This window comes from Ascaphus truei, chromosome 5 (genome assembly GCF_040206685.1).
Source record: "Ascaphus truei isolate aAscTru1 chromosome 5, aAscTru1.hap1, whole genome shotgun sequence".
NCBI lineage: Eukaryota > Metazoa > Chordata > Amphibia > Anura > Ascaphidae > Ascaphus > Ascaphus truei.
The window spans coordinates 19066190-19086209 of record NC_134487.1 but is presented as its reverse complement, the minus strand read 5'-3'; the positions used below and the strand labels follow the sequence as shown (position 1 = coordinate 19086209).

General features: G+C 47.4%; 1 protein-coding gene across 1 annotated transcript; it reads left to right on the top strand.

Annotated features, from left to right (window-relative positions):
* Positions 1–51: 51 nt before the first annotated feature.
* On the top strand, positions 52–19297 carry KIN (Kin17 DNA and RNA binding protein). Its single transcript, XM_075599419.1, has 13 exons — positions 52–270; positions 2148–2242; positions 2996–3039; positions 4632–4754; positions 6614–6795; positions 8444–8492; positions 8744–8801; positions 10007–10133; positions 11368–11418; positions 12268–12336; positions 13000–13099; positions 17485–17585; positions 18985–19297. The coding sequence occupies exons 1-13, from the start codon at positions 157–159 to the stop codon at positions 19045–19047; spliced, it is 1176 nt and encodes a 391-aa protein (XP_075455534.1). The 5' UTR covers positions 52–156; the 3' UTR covers positions 19048–19297.
* Positions 19298–20020: the final 723 nt, after the last annotated feature.

Below are 20020 nucleotides of genomic sequence, written 5' to 3'. Positions count from 1 at the left end.
ACAGCTTCGTCCACCCCCCACCCCCAGCAAGTTGCAAACGCGTCATGCGACTGACGTGCGTCACGCCGCGAGGACGCTTCCGGGGGCGGCTGTTGCTGCTGCTCGGTGTCCGCGGTGCTGGTGCTGGGTTGGTTTTGGTGCTGGTCGGTGTCCGTCATGGGGAAGTCGGATTTCCTCAGTCCGAAGGCCATCGCCAACCGGATCAAATCTAAAGGGCTACAGAAGCTGCGCTGGTACTGTCAGATGTGCCAGAAACAGTGCCGGGATGAGGTGAGGGAGGGGGGGATACAGTGCCGGGATGAGGTGAGGGAGGGGGGGATACAGTGCCGGGATGAGGTGAGAGGGGGGGGGGATACAGTGCCGAGATGAGGTGAGAGAAGGGGGGATACAGTGCCGGGATCAGGTGATGGAGGGGGGGATACAGTGCCGGGGTGAGGTGATGGAGGGGGGGGATACAGTGCCGGGATGAGGTGAGAGGGGGGGATACAGTGCCGAGGTGAGGGAGGGGGGGATACAGTGCCGGGATCAGGTGATGGAGGGGGGGATACAGTGCCGGGATGAGGTGAGAGGAGGGGGGGATACAGTGCCGGGATGAGGTGAGAGGGGGGGGGGATACAGTGCCGGAATGAGGTGAGAGGGGGGGGGGATACAGTGCCGGGATGAGGTGAGGGGGGGATACAGTGCCGGGATGAGGTGAGGGGTGGGATACAGTGCCGGGGTGAGGTAGGGTGGGATACAGTGCCGGGGTGAGGTAGGGTGGGATACAGTGCCGAGGTGAGGTAGGGTGGGATACAGTGCCGGGGTGAGGTAGGGTGGGATACAGTGCCGGGGTGAGGTAGGGTGGGATACAGTGCCGAGGTGAGGGGGGAGGGGGATACAGTGCCGAGGTGAGGGGGGGGTATACAGTGCCGAGGTGAGGGGGGGATACAGTGCCGGGGTGAGGGGGGGGATACAGTGCCGGGGTGAGGTGAGGGAGGGGGGATACAGTGCCGGGATCAGGTGATGGAGAGAGGGGGGGGTGGATACAGTGCCAGGGTGAGGGAGGGGGATACAGTGCCGGGGTGGGAGGGGGTTGGGGAAATACAGTGCGGAGGGGAGGGATACAGTGCCGGGGTGAGGGAGGGGGGGGGATACAGTGCCGAGGCGAGGGAGGGGTATAGTCCCGGGATGGTGAGGGAGAGGGGGGATACAGTGCTGGGATGAGGTGAGGGAGGGGGGATTACAGTGCCGAGGTGAGGGAGGGTGGTGTACAGTGCCAGGATGAGGTGAGGGAGGGGAGGATACTGTGCCGAGGTGAGGGGGGGGATACAGTGCTGGGATGAGGGGGGGTACAGTGCCGGGATGAGGGGGGGGGATACAGTGCCGAGGTGTGGGAGGGGAGAAACAGTACTGAGTTGAGCGAGGGGGGGGATACAGTGCCGAGATGAGGGGGGGGATACAGTGCCGAGATGAGGGGGGGGGGGGATGCTGTGCAGGGATGAGGTGAGGGGGAGAGAGATGCAGTGCAGGTAAGGGAGGGGGGCAGTGCAGGAATGAGGTAATGGGGGGGGGAGGTGCAGGGATAAGGTAAAGGACGAGGTAAAGGGGGGGGAGAGATACAGTGCAGGGATGAGGTAAATGGGGCTGGGGTAAAGGGAGGGGGGATACAGTGCCGGGATGAGAGAGCCTTCATCCTTAAATGCCTCCTACGTTCTGCCCATCACATCCGCCTTTCCTCTTGCCTTATTACTTCCTCTCACTCCCGCCTACAAGACTTTCCTGTGCTGCCCCCAGTTCTCAGTCATTTAAACACTCACTGAAAACTAACCTTTTTAGGGATGCTGATCTGCCATATCCCCAACCTTATTCGTCCAGCCGTATAGCTAGAACCAATCTTCCCACTTTGTAACCTCCCCTAACATCCCCACCCTCACACCTTAATGGGACAAGCCGTGTGGCTGGACCATACTCCAACCTGAGGCTTTCCCCATCCTACAATTAGCAGCCACTTTACCTTTTGTTTCAACATTGACCTTTATTCCCTCTAGATTGTAAGCTCCCAGGATCAGAACCCTCATTACCTTCTGTGCTCATCTGTCCTTATTTGTACTCGTATGTCATTCTGTTTGTCATTTAACAAATGCTCTTTTTTTGTATATATTATATAGAATGGCTTCAAATGTCACTGCATGTCCGAGTCCCACCAGCGACAGCTGCTGCTCGCTTCCGAAAACCCGCAGCAGTTCATGGACTACTTTTCTGAGTGAGTGTCGGGCAGGGGGGAGCCTAAAGGGAAACGCATTCCATCCATTGGGCACAAGACATTGAACTCCACCACAGGTCCTTCCATTGTGCAGTACCCAGGGAAGGGCGCCGGTTTCAATCCACTTCTATACACAACAAAGCAGGCGCCATTTTCCAATACTAGTAAGAAGCCGCAGCACATCGCAGGGATATTGAAGTTGCTCCACTCAGTGTAATATGGAGAACTTCATCACGTAATTGATGTTGGTTTAACTCCTTAAGTGCCCGAAGGCTGTGTGTGCCCTGAAGGGGTTTTAGCAACATACAGTAAGTGCAGCTATCGGAGTTGTCGGTCGGGCTAACAAAAGTTTGATACCTGCAATATTACACAGATTTAAGGTTTCCAAAGGACATGATCCAGACTCCTCCAACATACAACCTCCAATGTGAGCAAAGCATTTGTAATAGATTGTGTGCTATGCCAATCTGCGATCCTCATGGAAGAAATACAAGCCCGGGTTTCCTTTAGGGTTTGAGGTTTCTCGGTGTTGGTGAAAGACAGGACAGGTTTTCAGCACCGGGAATTTTTTTGTGCCTTGTATTGAATGGGTCTGGGAACTGTAATGCTAAACACTGCCATCCTATTCGGTCATGAGTCCGTGCACAAGGGGTCTTGCTTTGTACCTGGTGACATTTCTTGTCATTGTCCGTCCTTTTCCTCATTTTGACCCCCGTTCCTGAGGCTAAAACATTTCTTGCTCTCTTTTTATAGTGAATTCCGCACTGAGTTTTTAGAGTTGCTGAGCAGACGGTTTGGTGAGTAAAACACACTGGTTTCCGGCACCTTCTTGGCGATCTGATTATATTTAAGCATTGTTCTCCATTCTGATCCAGCCTGTCAAACAAATCTCCAAGTGTTCCCAATCACCAGTTGGGTGACTAGGGCAGGGGAGGCCAACTCCAGTCCTCGAGGGCCACCAACAGGTCAAGTTTTGACTGGGCCACCTGTGCTGAAGCAGGGATTTCCTGAAAACCTGACCTGTGGTGTCCCTCGTGGACAGGTGTTTGCCTCCCCTGCTCTAGATGATTTGTTAGTAGGCAGGTGAGTTTATATCATTTTTTTTATTTCTACCCATATTAAAGATGGTTTCTCCTTCACACGTCTACCATGTTTCCTGTCAATGTCTATTTGAAATATTTAGGGGCATTCCGGTTTGGATCGGTGAGATCCAATCTGCAATGCCCTAACTATTCCAGTGAGAGGGGTGTGACTTCTGGTAATGCACAATGCTGCTTCTGCTAAGGCTTTGCAGGCCTCTTCCAGCAGCGAGTCCGATAACTCTGCGATGTTTTGCAGAATGCTTAGAACGTGTGTGTGTGTGTGTGTGTGTGTGGTGTGTGTGTGTGTGGTGTGTGTGTGGTGTGTGTGTGTGGTGTGTGTGCTCCCAGCATTGTGCGCCGAATAATTTGCAGATTACCACTGATTGACCTAAGAAACCAACCATTTTCCTCGAATGCAGCTCCCAAATATAATTTCCATGAATTCTAATAAAATATGAAGGTATCTCTTATTTGCCCAGACGAAGCTGAGAGATTATTAGCATGTGGATGCTGCCAGCGTATGCTGCAGTGTAGTTGTACTGAGTAAGAGGGACAAGGTTAGAGCAGACACAAGCTAGTATAGTGGGTATTGAAGGCCATAGTCTAAAGCAGGGGGGGCTCAACTCCAATCCTCAAGCCCCTTTCCCAACAGGTCAGGTTTTCAGGATATCCCTGCTTCAGCACAGCTGGCTCAATAAGAGCCTGATTGAGCCACCGATGCTGGGATATCCTGGAAACCTGACCTGTTGGAGGGGGGCCTTGATGACTGGAGGTGAGCACCCCTGAGCTACAGAGCTTAAAATGTAACCCATTCACTGCCAGAGGTGGCCGCAACTCGTGGAGCAAGCGAAGGGGACGGGAAAATCCAATAGGACATCTTACAGAATAATTTAAGCAGCCGGATCCCCAGCCCCTGGGATATTGGGTTACACGGAGGACAATTTCTGTCATTCGCACTCTGAAAATCAGATTTTTTTTGCAGTTTATTTCCAGTATCTTGTAAAGAGTCTGGCTGTCTTCATTAAAGGGTGAGCCCTGAATAGTAGGCAAAAAAGTTATTATTTGTAACCCACCTATGTAACAATAAATGTTTCTCTTTCCTTTGTAATTCTGATCTAGTCTTTGCTGTTATTAAGTATGGCTACGTTAGGAGAAGACCATTATATTGTTCAGTTCTTTGTCATCGCTAGGTCCGCTATCGGGGACTGCACCTGTAACCTCTCCCCGTCGGTGCCAGGAGGGGGCTGCCCCTCCGTGTACTTTTAAATGCGACTTTGAATACTTCCTCTCCGTATTTTTCCTCCCAGGAACCAAGAGGGTGCACAATAATATCGTGTACAATGAGTACATCGGCCACCGGGAGCACATCCACATGAACGCCACCCAGTGGGAGACCCTGACGGACTTCACCAAGTGGCTGGGCAGGGAAGGTAAAGCTGAACTATTCTGACATGTTTCAATGAGCCTCTGTTTGCAGGCTCGCCCCCCCCCCCCTCCCTCTCACCCAATGTGAACTATTTCAGGAGCAATCCGTGCAATATCCTACGTGTGTGGTGTTTGTTTTTTTATTTCTTTTTTAATAAATCCGTTCTGTAGTTTTAGATAATGTTTAAAATCTTTTTATTTTAAAGGTGGTAAACTTCAACTCTGCCATTTTTTAATGAGTTTTAATATACGTTGATTTCTACAGCAGGCTTTAGCCCACCTCCCCAGCAGTGCAAGATCTTTGCAACACTTTCCTGTTTAGGATAATTTGTTACCAATGTTCCCAGCAGTTTGAGCTGCAAACTGTAACAATAGATAATGTTACCTCAGTAATATCAGGTTAGATTGTAGCTGCTGAGTTACACTGCCTGGAAGGATTGAATGAAACTGAAACGCAGCCATTTGGTGAACCCTGAGAAGCAGGATTTTGCTGATCGATCACGAGAGAACGAATCGATGGGCAGCGTAGGTAATTGGCTTTAAATAAAGGTAATAAAAGGTTGCAGATATTAAAAGAAAACAATTAAAAAAAAAAAATCAAACATTTTTTAAGATGCTGGGACTGCCTCTTTGAGATGCTGGGACTGCCTCTTTGAGATGCTGGGACTGCCTCTTTGAGATGCTGGGACTGCCTCTTTGAGATGCTGGGACGGCCTCTTTGAGATGCTGGGACGGCCTCTTTGAGATGCTGGGACGGCCTCTTTGAGATGCTGGGACGGCCTCTTTGAGATGCTGGGACGGCCTCTTTGAGATGCTGGGACGGCCTCTTTGAGATGCTGGGACGGCCTCTTTGAGATGCTGGGACGGCCTCTTTGAGATGCTGGGACGGCCTCTTTGAGATGCTGGGACGGCCTCTTTGAGATGCTGGGACGGCCTCTTTGAGATGCTGGGACGGCCTCTTTGAGATGCTGGGACGGCCTCTTTGAGATGCTGGGACGGCCTCTTTGAGATGCTGGGACGGCCTCTTTGAGATGCTGGGACGGCCTCTTTGAGATGCTGGGACGGCCTCTTTGAGATGCTGGGACGGCCTCTTTGAGATGCTGGGACGGCCTCTTTGAGATGCTGGGACGGCCTCTTTGAGATGCTGGGACGGCCTCTTTGAGATGCTGGGACGGCCTCTTTGAGATGCTGGGACGGCCTCTTTGAGATGCTGGGACGGCCTCTTTGAGATGCTGGGACGGCCTCTTTGAGATGCTGGGACGGCCTCTTTGAGATGCTGGGACGGCCTCTTTGAGATGCTGGGACGGCCTCTTTGAGTGCGCTCAGTGAGATGTCCTATAAAGCAGCACTCCTGGCAACACTTAGAAGCAGGGGGTCTCCGGCACTGAACCGCATAGATTTCAGCTCCGGGGACCCCCTGCGTCTCAAGATACTTAAAGCGCTGCCTGAAATGAAGCGGTCCCTGTGCGAGGGTCCTGATGGGGTCTCAGAAAAGCTGCTCAAGTAGTGGAAGCCTAAAGCAGGGGTGCTCAACTCCAGTCCTCAAGCCCCCCAACAGGTCAGGGTATCAAGATATCCTTGCTTCAGCACACAAGGCACAATCGCTCCCTGCTGCAGCACAGTCGAAGACTGAGCCTATGATTGAGCCACTTGTGCTGAACCAGGGACTGATTGGGCCAGCTGTTATTAACTGTTACATGCACTCGCAAACCCGCAGGATCTTTTTTTGGGAGACCCTGGCTTTGGATCTCATTCTGGTTTTTTCCCGCTCCTCAATTCCTACCCCAGACACCGTTCTCTAAATCCGTTTCTTCACGTCTCCCTTCTCCCTCGGACTCATTGCGCTGCGCTGTATTTGCTTTAGGTTTCTGTAAAGTGGACGAGACGCCCAAGGGCTGGTACATCCAGTACATAGACCGAGATCCGGAGACCATTCGCAGGCAGCAGGAGCTGGAGAAGAAGAAGAAGCAGGATCTCGATGATGCGGAGAGGACGGCCAAGTTTATCGAGGAGCAAGTTAAACGGGGCATGGGGGCAACGGAGCAGGTATGAGCACTCCATGTTACACCCGGGTATTGAATATTAACTATGTTGGGGGTATGTATACTGTACGTGAACACATCCATGTATGTATATCATTATTTACATAGCGCCACCCATGTACGTAACGCATCACAGCAGTAATATACGTGCCATATTATAACACAATGGGAATAAGTGCTTCAGACAAAAAACATTAGGAGAAGGTGTCCCTGCCCCAAAGAGCTTACATTACAAGTGGTAAGTGCGGAGAACTTGGAGCCAGTAGGAGGGTGCTCTGGTAAGTGTGTCTGCAGGGGGTAACGGTCAGTGCATATGAGATGTATAGTATCAGCCATCGGAGCTACCCATATGTTTCATTAAAGAAGTGTGTTTTAAGAAAGGTCCTAAAGGCGAAGAGAGAGAGGGGGGCAGTCGGGTATTGAGGGGAAGGACATTGCAGAGGTGTGGGGCAGTCGGTGAGAGAGGTTTTAGGTGGGAGAGGGCTTTAGATACAAAACGGGTAGAGAGCAGGCATCCTTGGGCAGAACGCAAGAGTCGGGCAGGTGCATAGCGAGAAATTAGAGCTGAGATGTAAGGAGCAGCAGAAGAATGTATAGTCTTAAAAGGGAGAATTTTGTAAATTATACAGGATTTGATAGGAAACCAGGAGAGGGATTTCAGCAGGCGCGACGCTGAGACAGGTTTTGGAGAGTTACGTTATTCTAATTGCAGCATTTAGAATAGATTCTAGGGGGGACGGGTGCAAGAGAGGGAGGGAGGCCGGAAAGCAGGAGGTTACAATAGCCAAGACGGGAGAGAACGAGGGCCTGCGTCAGTTTTAGCAGTAGAGCGACAAAGGGCGCATCTTTGCAAAGTAACGAAGGAAAAAAGGCAATACATTAAATTTGGGGTTTGGAAGTGGAGCAGATGGGCCACCTGCTAATGCAAAACGAAACCAGATGTACTAAACTTGAGATGAGTTGATGGTTGCAGCATCCTTGCCAATGTTAGAAAGCGAGGGAAGTTTGAGGGTTGTAGTGCGTGGGTAAGTACGAGTTTAAAGCTGCAGTTCAGTCTTTTTAATGAATTTTTTTAGTTCAATAGTTTCATTTGGGCAATCTCTAATTACCTAAAGAACTGTATAGCTGCCGGTCAATTCGTTCTCCATGTATTGATCGGCAAAATTGGGCAAGATCTTTAGAGATGGCATATGTTTTTCTTCTGCTTCTGTCACTCAGTGGAAGCTCATGAATATTCATGAGCACTCCTGCACTGACATGTGCTAGAGGGAGGGCAGGGCTGACAAAGGTGTGTGCCAGGGCTTGTGACAGGACATGAAGGGGCAGTGCCTTAGCAAATGCTTGTTAAAATAGAATACAAGAAAATTGGTCTTTCAAAGTTGTTGTTTTTAAAACAGAAAATGCTAAAAGTATTTTTTCTTACTACAGAACTGATTTATTTTAAAAAAAACACACGTGCAGGATATTGACTGAACTGCAGCTTTAAGTACAGGGTGGTGCTGTGTTTTCTGTGTTGTTGAAATGATTGACAATGTTGGTTTTCAGGTTGTGCAGCTGCTTCTTTAATCGGTGGTTATTCCCGTGCGATATCAGTCTGCGGGGAAGTTCAGCCTGGCTCATTGTAACGGTGTATTCCTGCTTCTCGTTCACAGGACACTCCTGTTTTCACAGAATTAAGCAGAGAAAACGAGGAAGAGAAAGGTATCGAACTTCAAAGATGTTTTTTGAGCTCAATGTTTATATCACTTTATATTTGAGACACTAGGCTCTTTATTTCAAGTTATGATCTATCATTTTTTTATCAAAATCTATACAATAATGTAAATCATTTTAAAGATACATAACAACGGTTATTCTCTGCAATGTCCTTGTTTAACCAGCAGATGCTGAAAATAATGCAGTTTTAAGCTTGTTCTGGGTTTTTTTAATTACCCTTTTTTTCCCCCTTAAAGTTGCATTCAATTTAAACCGAGGCGCGAGTACGTCGGGGTCAACATCTGCGAAGTCCAGGTGAGGCCCTCTGCTATTAAAGTATAGATCCTGGTAGTTTTGTTTATCGGAGCAGCATAATGAATACACCCAGATGTTCTAGAATAATCTTTCAGCCCATGTACTGCAATTTTTCAAAGTTTCAGATCTGTGCTTTTTCCGCCCCGGAGGGCCAGCGGGACGCATCTCGAGTATTTGTAGGTGCTTCTTGTTGCCGGGAGAGCTGTTTTTTTTATGCCGTAATTCCCATTAACCGTAACATTAAACACACGAGCTGACAGCAGATATGGGCTTGTGACTATTTCCTTTGCCGGCCGTACATTTGACACCCTGGTTTTTCTCGGGGTTGCCGCGGTGCCCCAGCCGTTTACCAATATTTCAGTTAGAGTTCCTTTCAATCTGATTAGAAACAGTAATGTTTAATTACTTATGCACTTTACCAATTCGTGCCATTACAGGCTGTATTTGTAAAACGAGGACTTCATGCTGAAAAGGGGTTTCTTACACAGTACCAGAATTTTCTGTAATGTTTCTCCCTGGCACTCTGTTAATTTTACAATAAACCCCCCACCCCCTGCACACTGCTGATGGATGGATGGTCCTGTGTCTCACTGTCCCTTTCACCCATTTATCGCCTGTCTGTGTTTATTCCTTCTCTGCATCATCTGCCTTAGATGGCAATCTTGTCTTTTTACTCATGGAATCTCTGTAAATCAGTATCGCTGACCAGAGGCAGAGAGAAAACTCTCAAACTTGTCCTAGACTTATTGTTAGTCCAAATAAAAAAAGCTATCACCTAATACTGAAGCACTAAATGCACAATGTTTTGTTATCGTAAATAAGTGAAATCTTTCATGAATCGTACCATAAAAGCACTTTATCACCTGTACTTTCCGGCTGAATGGTTCAGCTGAGCTAGATGTGCTGTTGAGTGCTAAGAATCCCTGATTACAAACCGCTGTTCTTTACCGATGTCACACGGCTCACTTAGCTGTGTGCCTAATTTTACTCGCTTCTTAAAGATCAGAGGAGGATTATACAGTTGTACAGGAGCATTGCACAAACTGATCTCTAGCTCCCTACCACTGGGTATCCTTAGGTTGTAGGAAGACGTTTCCTTTCTATTGTGTGATTTGTATTATATTCTCGTTAGTAAAGCGCTGCGTACATGAAAGTATCCATACAATACATCATTAGGCATCTCCGCTTGTCCTACTTTTTTCTAGTTCTCTTGCACCCAATGCGCTGAAAGCGGCTGCGACGACGGCCTCGGTAAAGCGGAAAGATACCTCTCAGAGCACAGGTCAAGCAAGGGAGAAGAAGAAGAGATCTGCCCTCGATGAGATCATGGAGGTGGGGAATAAAGCGTCTTGCCCTGTAAGGTTGCGGTCCCAGTGCGTTCTACGGATAAGCTATGCGCACAAGCACCGCCCCCCAATCGGACCCAGTACCTGCCTCGGTGCGCATTTGGCAGCCGCGCTGTACTACAGGTTTTTCCAAATACCCAAAAATTGTATTTGGAACTCGTGACGGAGGCGTGGCCACGCCCCCCGACGGCGGTTCAGCAAATGAGGGCGAACCAGCTGCGTGAGGTCATGGCCACGCCCCCTCCCGGCTCAATCTCTCTCAAGATCGCGGTGAAGCGCTGTGCACGCGCACCCCACCCCCCTGCCGAGCGCGCATGCGACTGCACACTGGGACCGCAGCCGTATGCTGCGCTTATAGTGCCGGCGACGCCACGTCGCAGCACAACAAATATATTGCAGCTGTTGCGCGCGCTTATAGTAGTGGCGGCGCGACGGCTTGGTCGTGATCACTGGAAGTCACTTCAATTTGATTTTTCCAGCGACCGCAGCGTGACGTCGCCGGCACTATAAGCGCGGCCTAACTTGGAAACGGATCAACACATCTGCACATAAGTTCATAGGCAAAAAGGGATTCCTGCTTTCATTACCAGTGTCTAGAAGTCCTGGGCGGAGTAAAAAAAACCCCTGTGGGATGTCCACTGCCAGGACGCATGCTTCATTCTAAAGAGATGTGTAGTGTGGCTATCTCAGAGGTGTGGTTTTAGTGTACGTCTTGTGCAGCGTTCTGCGCTGATCAGTTTTTCTATAAAAATCAGTATTTTAAATGATTGGAGTTTCCTCTCTTCCCCCCTCTCCCCCCCCCCCATCCTTTCCTCACTCTTCCCCCAGGTCTAATTCCCAATACAATATTGTTATGAGACCAATAATTAGTAGCCACCTCCGAATGCTATCACCTTCCCTTTCATTAAATTATCACCTTTGTCTCTATCTCTATCTTTCCAAGACTCAAAGCTTCGTCCCTCCATACGTTCCGTCCCTCCATACGTTCCGTCCCTCCATACGTTCCGTCCCTCCATACGTTCCGTCCCTCCATACGCTCCGTCCCTCCATACGCTCCGTCCCTCCATACGCTCCGTCCCTCCATACGCTCCGTCCCTCCATACGTTCCGTCCCCTATTTTTTTGTATGTAATAGAAAAACAAGCAAGGAATCTGTTCATTTAAATTATACTGAAGTAAAAACTACTGATTAGACGTCTTTTTCCATAATTTTTTTTGTAGCTGGAGGAGCAGAAGAAAAAAACGGAGAGAACAGATTTTTGGCTGCACCCTGTAAGTTATACCTTCTAAAGATAACGCAATAATGTTACAGAAGTTGAAGTTGTGCCAAAGAAATCTCATTCAACGTGGAAAATGGTCCCTAGAAACCATCATTTCTTTTAGTCTAGTTTGATCCGTTAATCAGTCCAAATATTAATTGGTCACGTTTACAAAGTCGGTGCTTGTGTAAGTCCTGCAGTGCTGCCATATAAGCAAACAAACTATAGTTATATGTAAATATGGCCCCTTCACAGAAATGGATTTGTGCTGCCAAACATTTCTATGTACAAATCGGTCCATTTCAGCAAAAACACCCTGCTTGGGGCCGCAATCCCGTCTGGCTACTTTTTATTTCTTTTTAAAGTGGAATTGGGGGGTCCGTTGCAGCTGAACCGTGCTATTTTTCAACTTCAGGGACCCCAAGGATCCCAGTGATGGTGCTGGGTTTAACGGTCCCTCCCGAGCAAACCAATATGGCTGCGGTCATGTCACCACTTTCAATCGCAGGATTTCGTCACTTGTTAGATCGTGTCCTGCGCTCCACGTTAAAGCAGAATGCGATCTATCCTGGGACATACAAGCCCTTTGAGCTTGACGTTATCGCTACATCTTGGGGCCCGGGAGTGACAGTCCTCATGATATGGTGACTATCTCCTGGGGCCCCTGGAAGGCTTAAGAATGACACCTGTAGACATGGGCTATTTCTGCAATGACGTACAGTAATGTGCCACTGCAGGGCAGCGTCGCAGCGACTCCGCATGTGACACCGTTAAGCGATCGGACCTTGTGACGGGGAATAAGAAAAGGGGAATATATGCAATGTTCTTTATACCTTTTGTAACTCTTATCTATTTTCTTTAGGAGATTGTTGTAAAAATTGTAACCAAGAAGTTGGGAGAGAAATACCACAAGAAGAAGGCTGTAGTCCAGGTAATTTGCGGGGCTGTTTGTAAATGGTTTGATCTGTTCTTATGCTTTCCCGGTACGTGCTGTGATAGACAGGCAGACGTTTAAACTAGTCTCGTTTGCTTTATTAAATAGGACTGACCAAATTAGATTGCAAGCCTTCCAGGACAGGGACTGAGGCACAAGGCGGCATAAAGTGCTGTGCCCAAGGTCAGGAGGAGTGGACACTGGAATTTCTACAGGGTTGACGATTTTATCAGAATAAGACCACAAGGTGCAGGGAATACGTGTTTAAAATGAGCAGTCTCATGTAATCAATCATGTGACAGAACCTGGTGAAAAAATAAAGTCGTCATTTTTCCCAGGACAGGAAAGTAAAATTTCCACTTTATAGTGTTTTTTATTTATTTATTTTTTAAAGGTCAATTACTTTCATAAGTAGTTTTTGCTATTGTATTAGATATTTTATTGCCTGCACCGTCTCATATCAGGAAATAGATTAAGTAAAGATGGTAAAATCCCTTCAAAATGTTTGTGTACCATGGAAAAGTTCAACTTTCAAAGCAAACATTCATCATGCTTGTCTGGGTGAATTAAAGCCCGTTGCCATCGGGTCACTGCACAAATGCGGCTTTAACCTAAACTATGACTATTGGTTCTAAATGGCTGTGTGTCCTTATGTTGCAGGAAGTGGTTGACAGGTACACAGCCGTTGTGAAACTCGTCGATTCAGGTGATAAACTAAAGCTGGATCAGACCCATCTAGAAACCGTTCTCCCGGCACCAGGTAAATCTCGTGCTAGCTGTATAAGGGGGAACCCGGTACCAGGTAAATCTCGTGCTAGCTGTATAAGGGGGAACACGGTACCAGGTAAATCTCGTGCTAGCTGTATAAGGGGGAACCCGGTACCAGGTAAATCTCGTGCTAGCTGTATAAAGGGGAACATGGTACCAGGTAAATCTCGTGCTAGCTGTATAAGGGGGAACACGGTACCAGGTAAATCTCGTGCTAGCTGTTTAAGGGGGAACACGGTACCAGGTAAATCTCGTGCTAGCTGTATAAGGGGGAACATGGTACCAGGTAAATCTCGTGCTAGCTGTATAAGGGGGAACCCGGTACCAGGTAAATCTCGTGCTAGCTGTATAAGGGGGAACCCGGTACCAGGTAAATCTCGTGCTAGCTGTATAAGGGGGAACATGGTACCAGGTAAATCTCGTGCTAGCTGTATAAGGGGGAACCCGGTACCAGGTAAATCTCGTGCTAGCTGTATAAGGGGGAACCCGGTACCAGGTAAATCTCGTGCTAGCTGTATAAGGGGGAACCCGGTACCAGGTAAATCTCGTGCTAGCTGTATAAGGGGGAACACGGTACCAGGTAAATCTCGTGCTAGCTGTATAAGGGGGAACCCGGTACCAGGTAAATCTCGTGCTAGCTGTATAAGGGGGAACCCGGTACCAGGTAAATCTCGTGCTAGCTGTATAAGGGGGAACCCGGTACCAGGTAAATCTCGTGCTAGCTGTATAAGGGGGAACACGGTACCAGGTAAATCTCGTGCTAGCTGTATAAGGGGGAACATGGTACCAGGTAAATCTCGTGCTAGCTGTATAAGGGGGAACACGGTACCAGGTAAATCTCGTGCTAGCTGTATAAGGGGGAACCCGGTACCAGGTAAATCTCGTGCTAGCTGTATAAGGGGGAACCCGGTACCAGGTAAATCTCGTGCTAGCTGTATAAGGGGGAACATGGTACCAGGTAAATCTCGTGCTAGCTGTATAAGGGGGAACACGGTACCAGGTAAATCTCGTGCTAGCTGTATAAGGGGGAACCCGGTACCAGGTAAATCTCGTGCTAGCTGTATAAGGGGGAACACGGTACCAGGTAAATTTCGTGCTAGCTGTATAAGGGGGAACATGGTACCAGGTAAATCTCGTGCTAGCTGTATAAGGGGGAACACGGTACCAGGTAAATCTCGTGCTAGCTGTATAAGGGGGAACACGGTACCAGGTAAATCTCGTGCTAGCTGTATAAGGGGGAACACGGTACCAGGTAAATCTCGTGCTAGCTGTATAAGGGGGAACACGGTACCAGGTAAATCTCGTGCTAGCTGTATAAGGGGGAACACGGTACCAGGTAAATCTCGTGCTAGCTGTATAAAGGGGAACACGGTACCAGGTAAATCTCGTGCTAGCTGTATAAAGGGGAACACGGTACCAGGTAAATCTCGTGCTAGCTGTATAAGGGGGAACACGGTACCAGGTAAATCTCGTGCTAGCTGTATAAGGGGGAACCCGGTACCAGGTAAATCTCGTGCTAGCTGTATAAAGGGGAACACGGTACCAGGTAAATCTCGTGCTAGCTGTATAAGGGGGAACATGGTACCAGGTAAATCTCGTGCTAGCTGTATAAGGGGGAACACGGTACTAGGTAAATCTCGTGCTAGCTGTATAAGGGGGAACATGGTACCAGGTAAATCTCGTGCTAGCTGTATAAGGGGGAACATGGTACCAGGTAAATCTCGTGCTAGCTGTATAAGGGGGAACACGGCACCAGGTAAATCTCGTGCTAGCTGTATAAGGGGGAACCCGGTACCAGGTAAATCTCGTGCTAGCTGTATAAGGGGGAACACGGTACCAGGTAAATCTCGTGCTAGCTGTATAAGGGGGAACCCGGTACCAGGTAAATCTCGTGCTAGCTGTATAAGGGGGAACATGGTACCAGGTAAATCCCGTGCTAGCTGTATAAGGGGGAACACGGTACCAGGTAAATCTCGTGCTAGCTGTATAAGGGGGAACACGGTACCAGGTAAATCTCGTGCTAGCTGTATAAGGGGGAACACGGTACCAAGTAAATCTCGTGCTAGCTGTATAAGGGGGAACACGGTACCAGGTAAATCTCGTGCTAGCTGTATAAGGGGGAACACGGTACCAGGTAAATCTCGTGCTAGCTGTATAAGGGGGAACACGGTACCAGGTAAATCTCGTGCTAGCTGTATAAGGGGGAACACGGTACCAGGTAAATCTCGTGCTAGCTGTATAAGGGGGAACACGGTACCAGGTAAATCTCGTGCTAGCTGTATAAGGGGGAACATGGTACCAGGTAAATCTCGTGCTAGCTGTATAAGGGGGAACACGGTACCAGGTAAATCTCGTGCTAGCTGTATAAGGGGGAACCCGGTACCAGGTAAATCTCGTGCTAGCTGTATAAGGGGGAACACGGTACCAGGTAAATCTCGTGCTAGCTGTATAAGGGGGAACACGGTACCAGGTAAATCTCGTGCTAGCTGTATAAGGGGGAACACGGTACCAGGTAAATCTCGTGCTAGCTGTATAAGGGGGAACACGGTACCAGGTAAATCTCGTGCTGGCTGTATAAGGGGGAACACGGTACCAGGTAAATCTCGTGCTAGCTGTATAAGGGGGAACATGGTACCAGGTAAATCTCGTGCTAGCTGTATAAGGGGGAACACGGTACCAGGTAAATCTCGTGCTAGCTGTATAAGGGGGAACCCGGTAAATCTCGTGCTAGCTGTATAAAGGGGAACGCCGCACCACGTGAATCGCTAGCTGTATAAGGAGGGAGTTTAATGACATGAAGGTATTCTCGTCTGTTTTGGAGACATTTGCAGTGTAGTTTCTGGAACCCAAATTTGTACTTGAGAGAAATGAAGATGAAATGATTTCCTTTTTATTTAATCCAACCAAGCAAAAGCCCTGCTCGGCTACATACCAAGGTACATGTACACGGACATGTGAAATAAACGGTGGGGTGCAATAATATCTAACTCCGAAACCAGCCCTCGTGTATGTGCACTCGACAGCATCCATAAATGGAATAAAATGTAACTCTTTCAGATATGTCTAAAAATGTATCAAGCGACGCAAACAAAAACAATTGGTTGACTTGGTTAAAACGTATCTGAGTGTAATTATTTATAACAGGGGCGGCCAACTCCAGTTCTCAAAAGCCACCAACAGGTCAGGTTTCCAGGATTTCCTATACAGTTGAGCCACCTGTGCTGAAGCAGGGATATCCTGAAAACCTGACCCGTTGGTGGCTTTTGAGTACTGGAGTTGGCCACCCCTGATCCAGAAGCAATTGTACGTAGCAATCTGTATAGTTCTTAAATAACTTTTAGTTCCACTTAGGGGGGCTTTCTCCTGAGGCCGGGGGGCTTTCTCCTGAGGCCGGGGGGCTTTCTACTGAGGCCGGGGGGCTTTCTACTGAGGCCGGGGGGCTTTCTCCTGAGGCCGGGGGGCTTTCTCCTGAGGCCGGGGGGCTTTCTCCTGAGGCCGGGGGGCTTTCTCCTGAGGCCGGGGGGCTTTCTCCTGAGGCCGGGGGGCTTTCTCCTGAGGCCGGGGGGCTTTCTCCTGAGGCCGGGTCTATAAGACTTGTTTGGAGTCTTTACTGACGCGACATTAAAATATATGTTCAAACATTTCACTTTCAAAAGCCTCCATGTTACTGTGCCTCGTTCTGGAGTAATCGCTTTAAACGTGTGCACCATAATCTCTCATTTTTAGCCCCGACAAGTTATCTCACCCTGTCAAGAATACTAATGCTTGGTCTCTGTCATCATTACTTGGTTCCTCCGTCTTTGTATGATATTTCCCATTTAAAGGTATACAATTGTTATGTGAAAGGATGAGGACCGCACACTGGGAATAATCGCAACACTCCTCCAAAAATCCTACTGGGACATAAGAAATTGAAATGTGTTTCTGGGTTGGGTTCAACTAGTGTATTGAATGAGTTTTATGCTCCAGCCACTAGCCTCTGAAGTGGGAGTTCAAGGTCCAAGGCGGTGTCCTGTTCTCTTGTGTCACTATCTCCTCTTGCCTTTATTAGGCCTGATTGAGATTGTAATCGGTACACCAGGGACTTGTTTGTTACCCGCGCTCTCTTATTCTGGTTTTACTGACGCCACATCCTATAGAATATAATAACGCTACTTCATGGTTTTGCCCAAAGTGGATTATTTGAGGTCGGCTGCATGGTTTTACAGCCAATTCAGTGGTGTGGAATAATTTCACAGGTCCATGGTTTAGGAGCGATCTTGGTGTAATCCTGCTTCAAAAGGATCTCACGTTGGTAGCATGTTTAAGATCAGAATTAAAACAATTTATGCAAAATAGTGTTTCTGTGAAACAAAGCAAGGCCGTTTACTCTTCCAGGAAAGAAGGTTCTCATTTTAAATGGAGGTTACAAGGGTAATGTAGGAGTCCTGGAGTCCATCAACGAGAAGAGCTTTTCTGCTACAATAGTAATTGACTCGGTAAGTATACATCGCGTCACAACGTTCTTCTCCTGTCTGCATGTTCCTGTCTAGTTGTGGTAGTACGTCATTAAAACTTAAATTTTCCGAGGTGTAGAACTGTTGCCTGACAGTCTCTACAAATGCGCCACAATCTTTGCAGAACAAAGCAGTAGTGAATTTTGAAGGACCAATATTGTGAGAACTTCTAGTAGATGGATATAGATATATTTCCCTATACATCAAAGTGGTGCAACAGAAATTCTCCTCATGGAGTTGTATATTTATTACAGGTTCTAATGCAATTTTTAGGGAAGTTAAAACGGCTTATTTGAGACCAGTTCAATCTCCCCTTCGGGGAGCCCCCTATGTCTGGATAAGTGCAAAGCGATCAGCAGTGTTGGAGGTAATTGTACTGTGCGGAGTATGAAAATAGCTCTTGAGCTACGGATCCTCATGAGGAAACTTCTGTCCAACGCGTTTCGTGATTGTAACATCACTTCATCAAGGGATATCGTGGAAGTACTACAGCTTGTTTAAATAGGTCCCATCAGATAATTCTAGTGCAAAGGCTGAGCCCTTGCCTAACGTGTGTCTCTGTGTCTCTGTCGTGTGTTCCAACTGGGGCAGAAAGCCCTGTTGGAAAGAATCCCTGTGTTTGAGGAAGCAACCTCTTTGCAGACTCTGTAGTAATAAGCTGGGAGACACGGGGGAGGGAGGTTTCCAGGAGATGGCTTAGCTGGGCCTGGCATGGCAATTGGTTGCTTCCAGGCTGGGAAGGCAGACCAGCAGTCACGGTTTAGTCCGTGCTCCAGGAGGGAACCAGGTTCTTATTTTATGGTTTTGTTTTTTTGCCTCTTAAAGGGCCAGGTACCGATTTGTTACCTGTTAATGAAACAGTATACAGGAAGGTCACTTTTGCTGTTTTCTCAGAACACCTGCTTTTGGCAGCACTAACCCACATAGAAAGAGGTGGCAGAGGATGCTGTGAGGCTGGCTGGTCACAAAAAAATCAATATATGCATACATACGTCCGTTTTTGATAGTTTTCTGTGCATGGCTGACTTTATTTTCTCATTTTCTTGTGTATCATCCCATAACCAATGACCATTTAGAATGCCTAAAACTAACACTTGTAAAAGTACAGATATCCCCTATCCAGAGGATTCTCTAACTGCACGATATGTCCGAGCCATTTAATTGTGTATTTCCAGACTTTTGTCTGGCAAATTTAATGTGTGTAGACGGTACTGCACGAGTCAGCAGGAGAAAATACTGTATGTCCACCATGTTAAAACCAATGTTGGGGATGACATATTGATTGGTTCTTTATTTTAATATGGCTTCATACTGTTTCACGAACTGCTGTACATTGAGTCTGCATGCAATTCCTAGTTCTCCCCCCTCCTTTTATTTACAGGGTCTTTTAAAAGGACGTAAAGTGGAAGGCATCCAATACGAAGACATCTCCAAGCTCGCCTGATCTGTGGACATTGGCGTCCGCTGGAAAGATACAAAAACTCTACTGTGTCAGGGTTTCAATAGGAAGTTTCTATTTGTAAAGTTTACTGAAAGCTGTAAAATCAACTGCAATGTAGTCTGTTTGATTTTTCTAAACCTTTCTACTTTGCAGGTTCATACATTTTATTATGGAAGTGCATTTGTTATCAGTATGCTGTTTCAAATATCCGTGTTGGAATGGTATGAAATAAAATGCTTTTTTTTTCTGCTAATTGAATGTTGTTCCCACATTGGAAGGTTTTTTAATAAATACATTTTTTTTTAAATTTGCTTTTAATATATGCAGGTATGATTATCCTTTTTAATGAAAACGAATTGGCTAAGATGCCAATCAATCCATTCTCCTGTGATCGATTACATACATGGCTGCTGATGAATCAATCCTTCTGTCAGTGAAATGCAACGGCTACAATATATCCTTATATTACTACGGGTAACATTGTCTATTGTTACAGCTTTCACCTCCGATATGGCCTCCTGCTGGGAACACTGCAACACTTTGCTATTTGTGATCATTTGTTGCAAATGCTATTCCACTGCTGAGGAGAGAGTAGCGTTCAAAAAGTGTTGTGCCGGAGCCTCCTATACAACCAAAGGAAAGGATGCGCCGGATATTAAACTAATTAAAAATGGCATTGAGTGGGAAGGAAAAAAATGCAGCAAATATCATCTAATACTACAGAGTTGATTTATTTAAAAAAAAGACAGGATTTTGAAATAATGATAAATAAATTCCTATGTCCGGCGCACTATACTGTAATTGTGAAGCACTTCCAGTACTATTGGGAGAAAAAGCACTGTAAAGTTATTATTATTTACTGTTCAGTTTGCATCATCAAGGGAATCATTGCTACCCAAGTGCTCATGTGCGCACTTCACGGACGTTTAGAGGCTCGCTGGGATTAAAAGGCTAAAGTGGTTACCAGAGGTGGGGT

Coding starts and splice junctions, on each gene's coding strand:
- KIN (XM_075599419.1), top strand. CDS start 157: ATGGGGAAGTCGGATTTCCTCAGTCCGAAGGCCATCGCCAACCGGATC. Junction 3,040..4,631: donor GTTGCTGAGCAGACGGTTTG/GTGAGTAAAACA, acceptor TTTTCCTCCCAG/GAACCAAGAGGGTGCACAAT. Junction 6,796..8,443: donor GCATGGGGGCAACGGAGCAG/GTATGAGCACTC, acceptor TCTCGTTCACAG/GACACTCCTGTTTTCACAGA.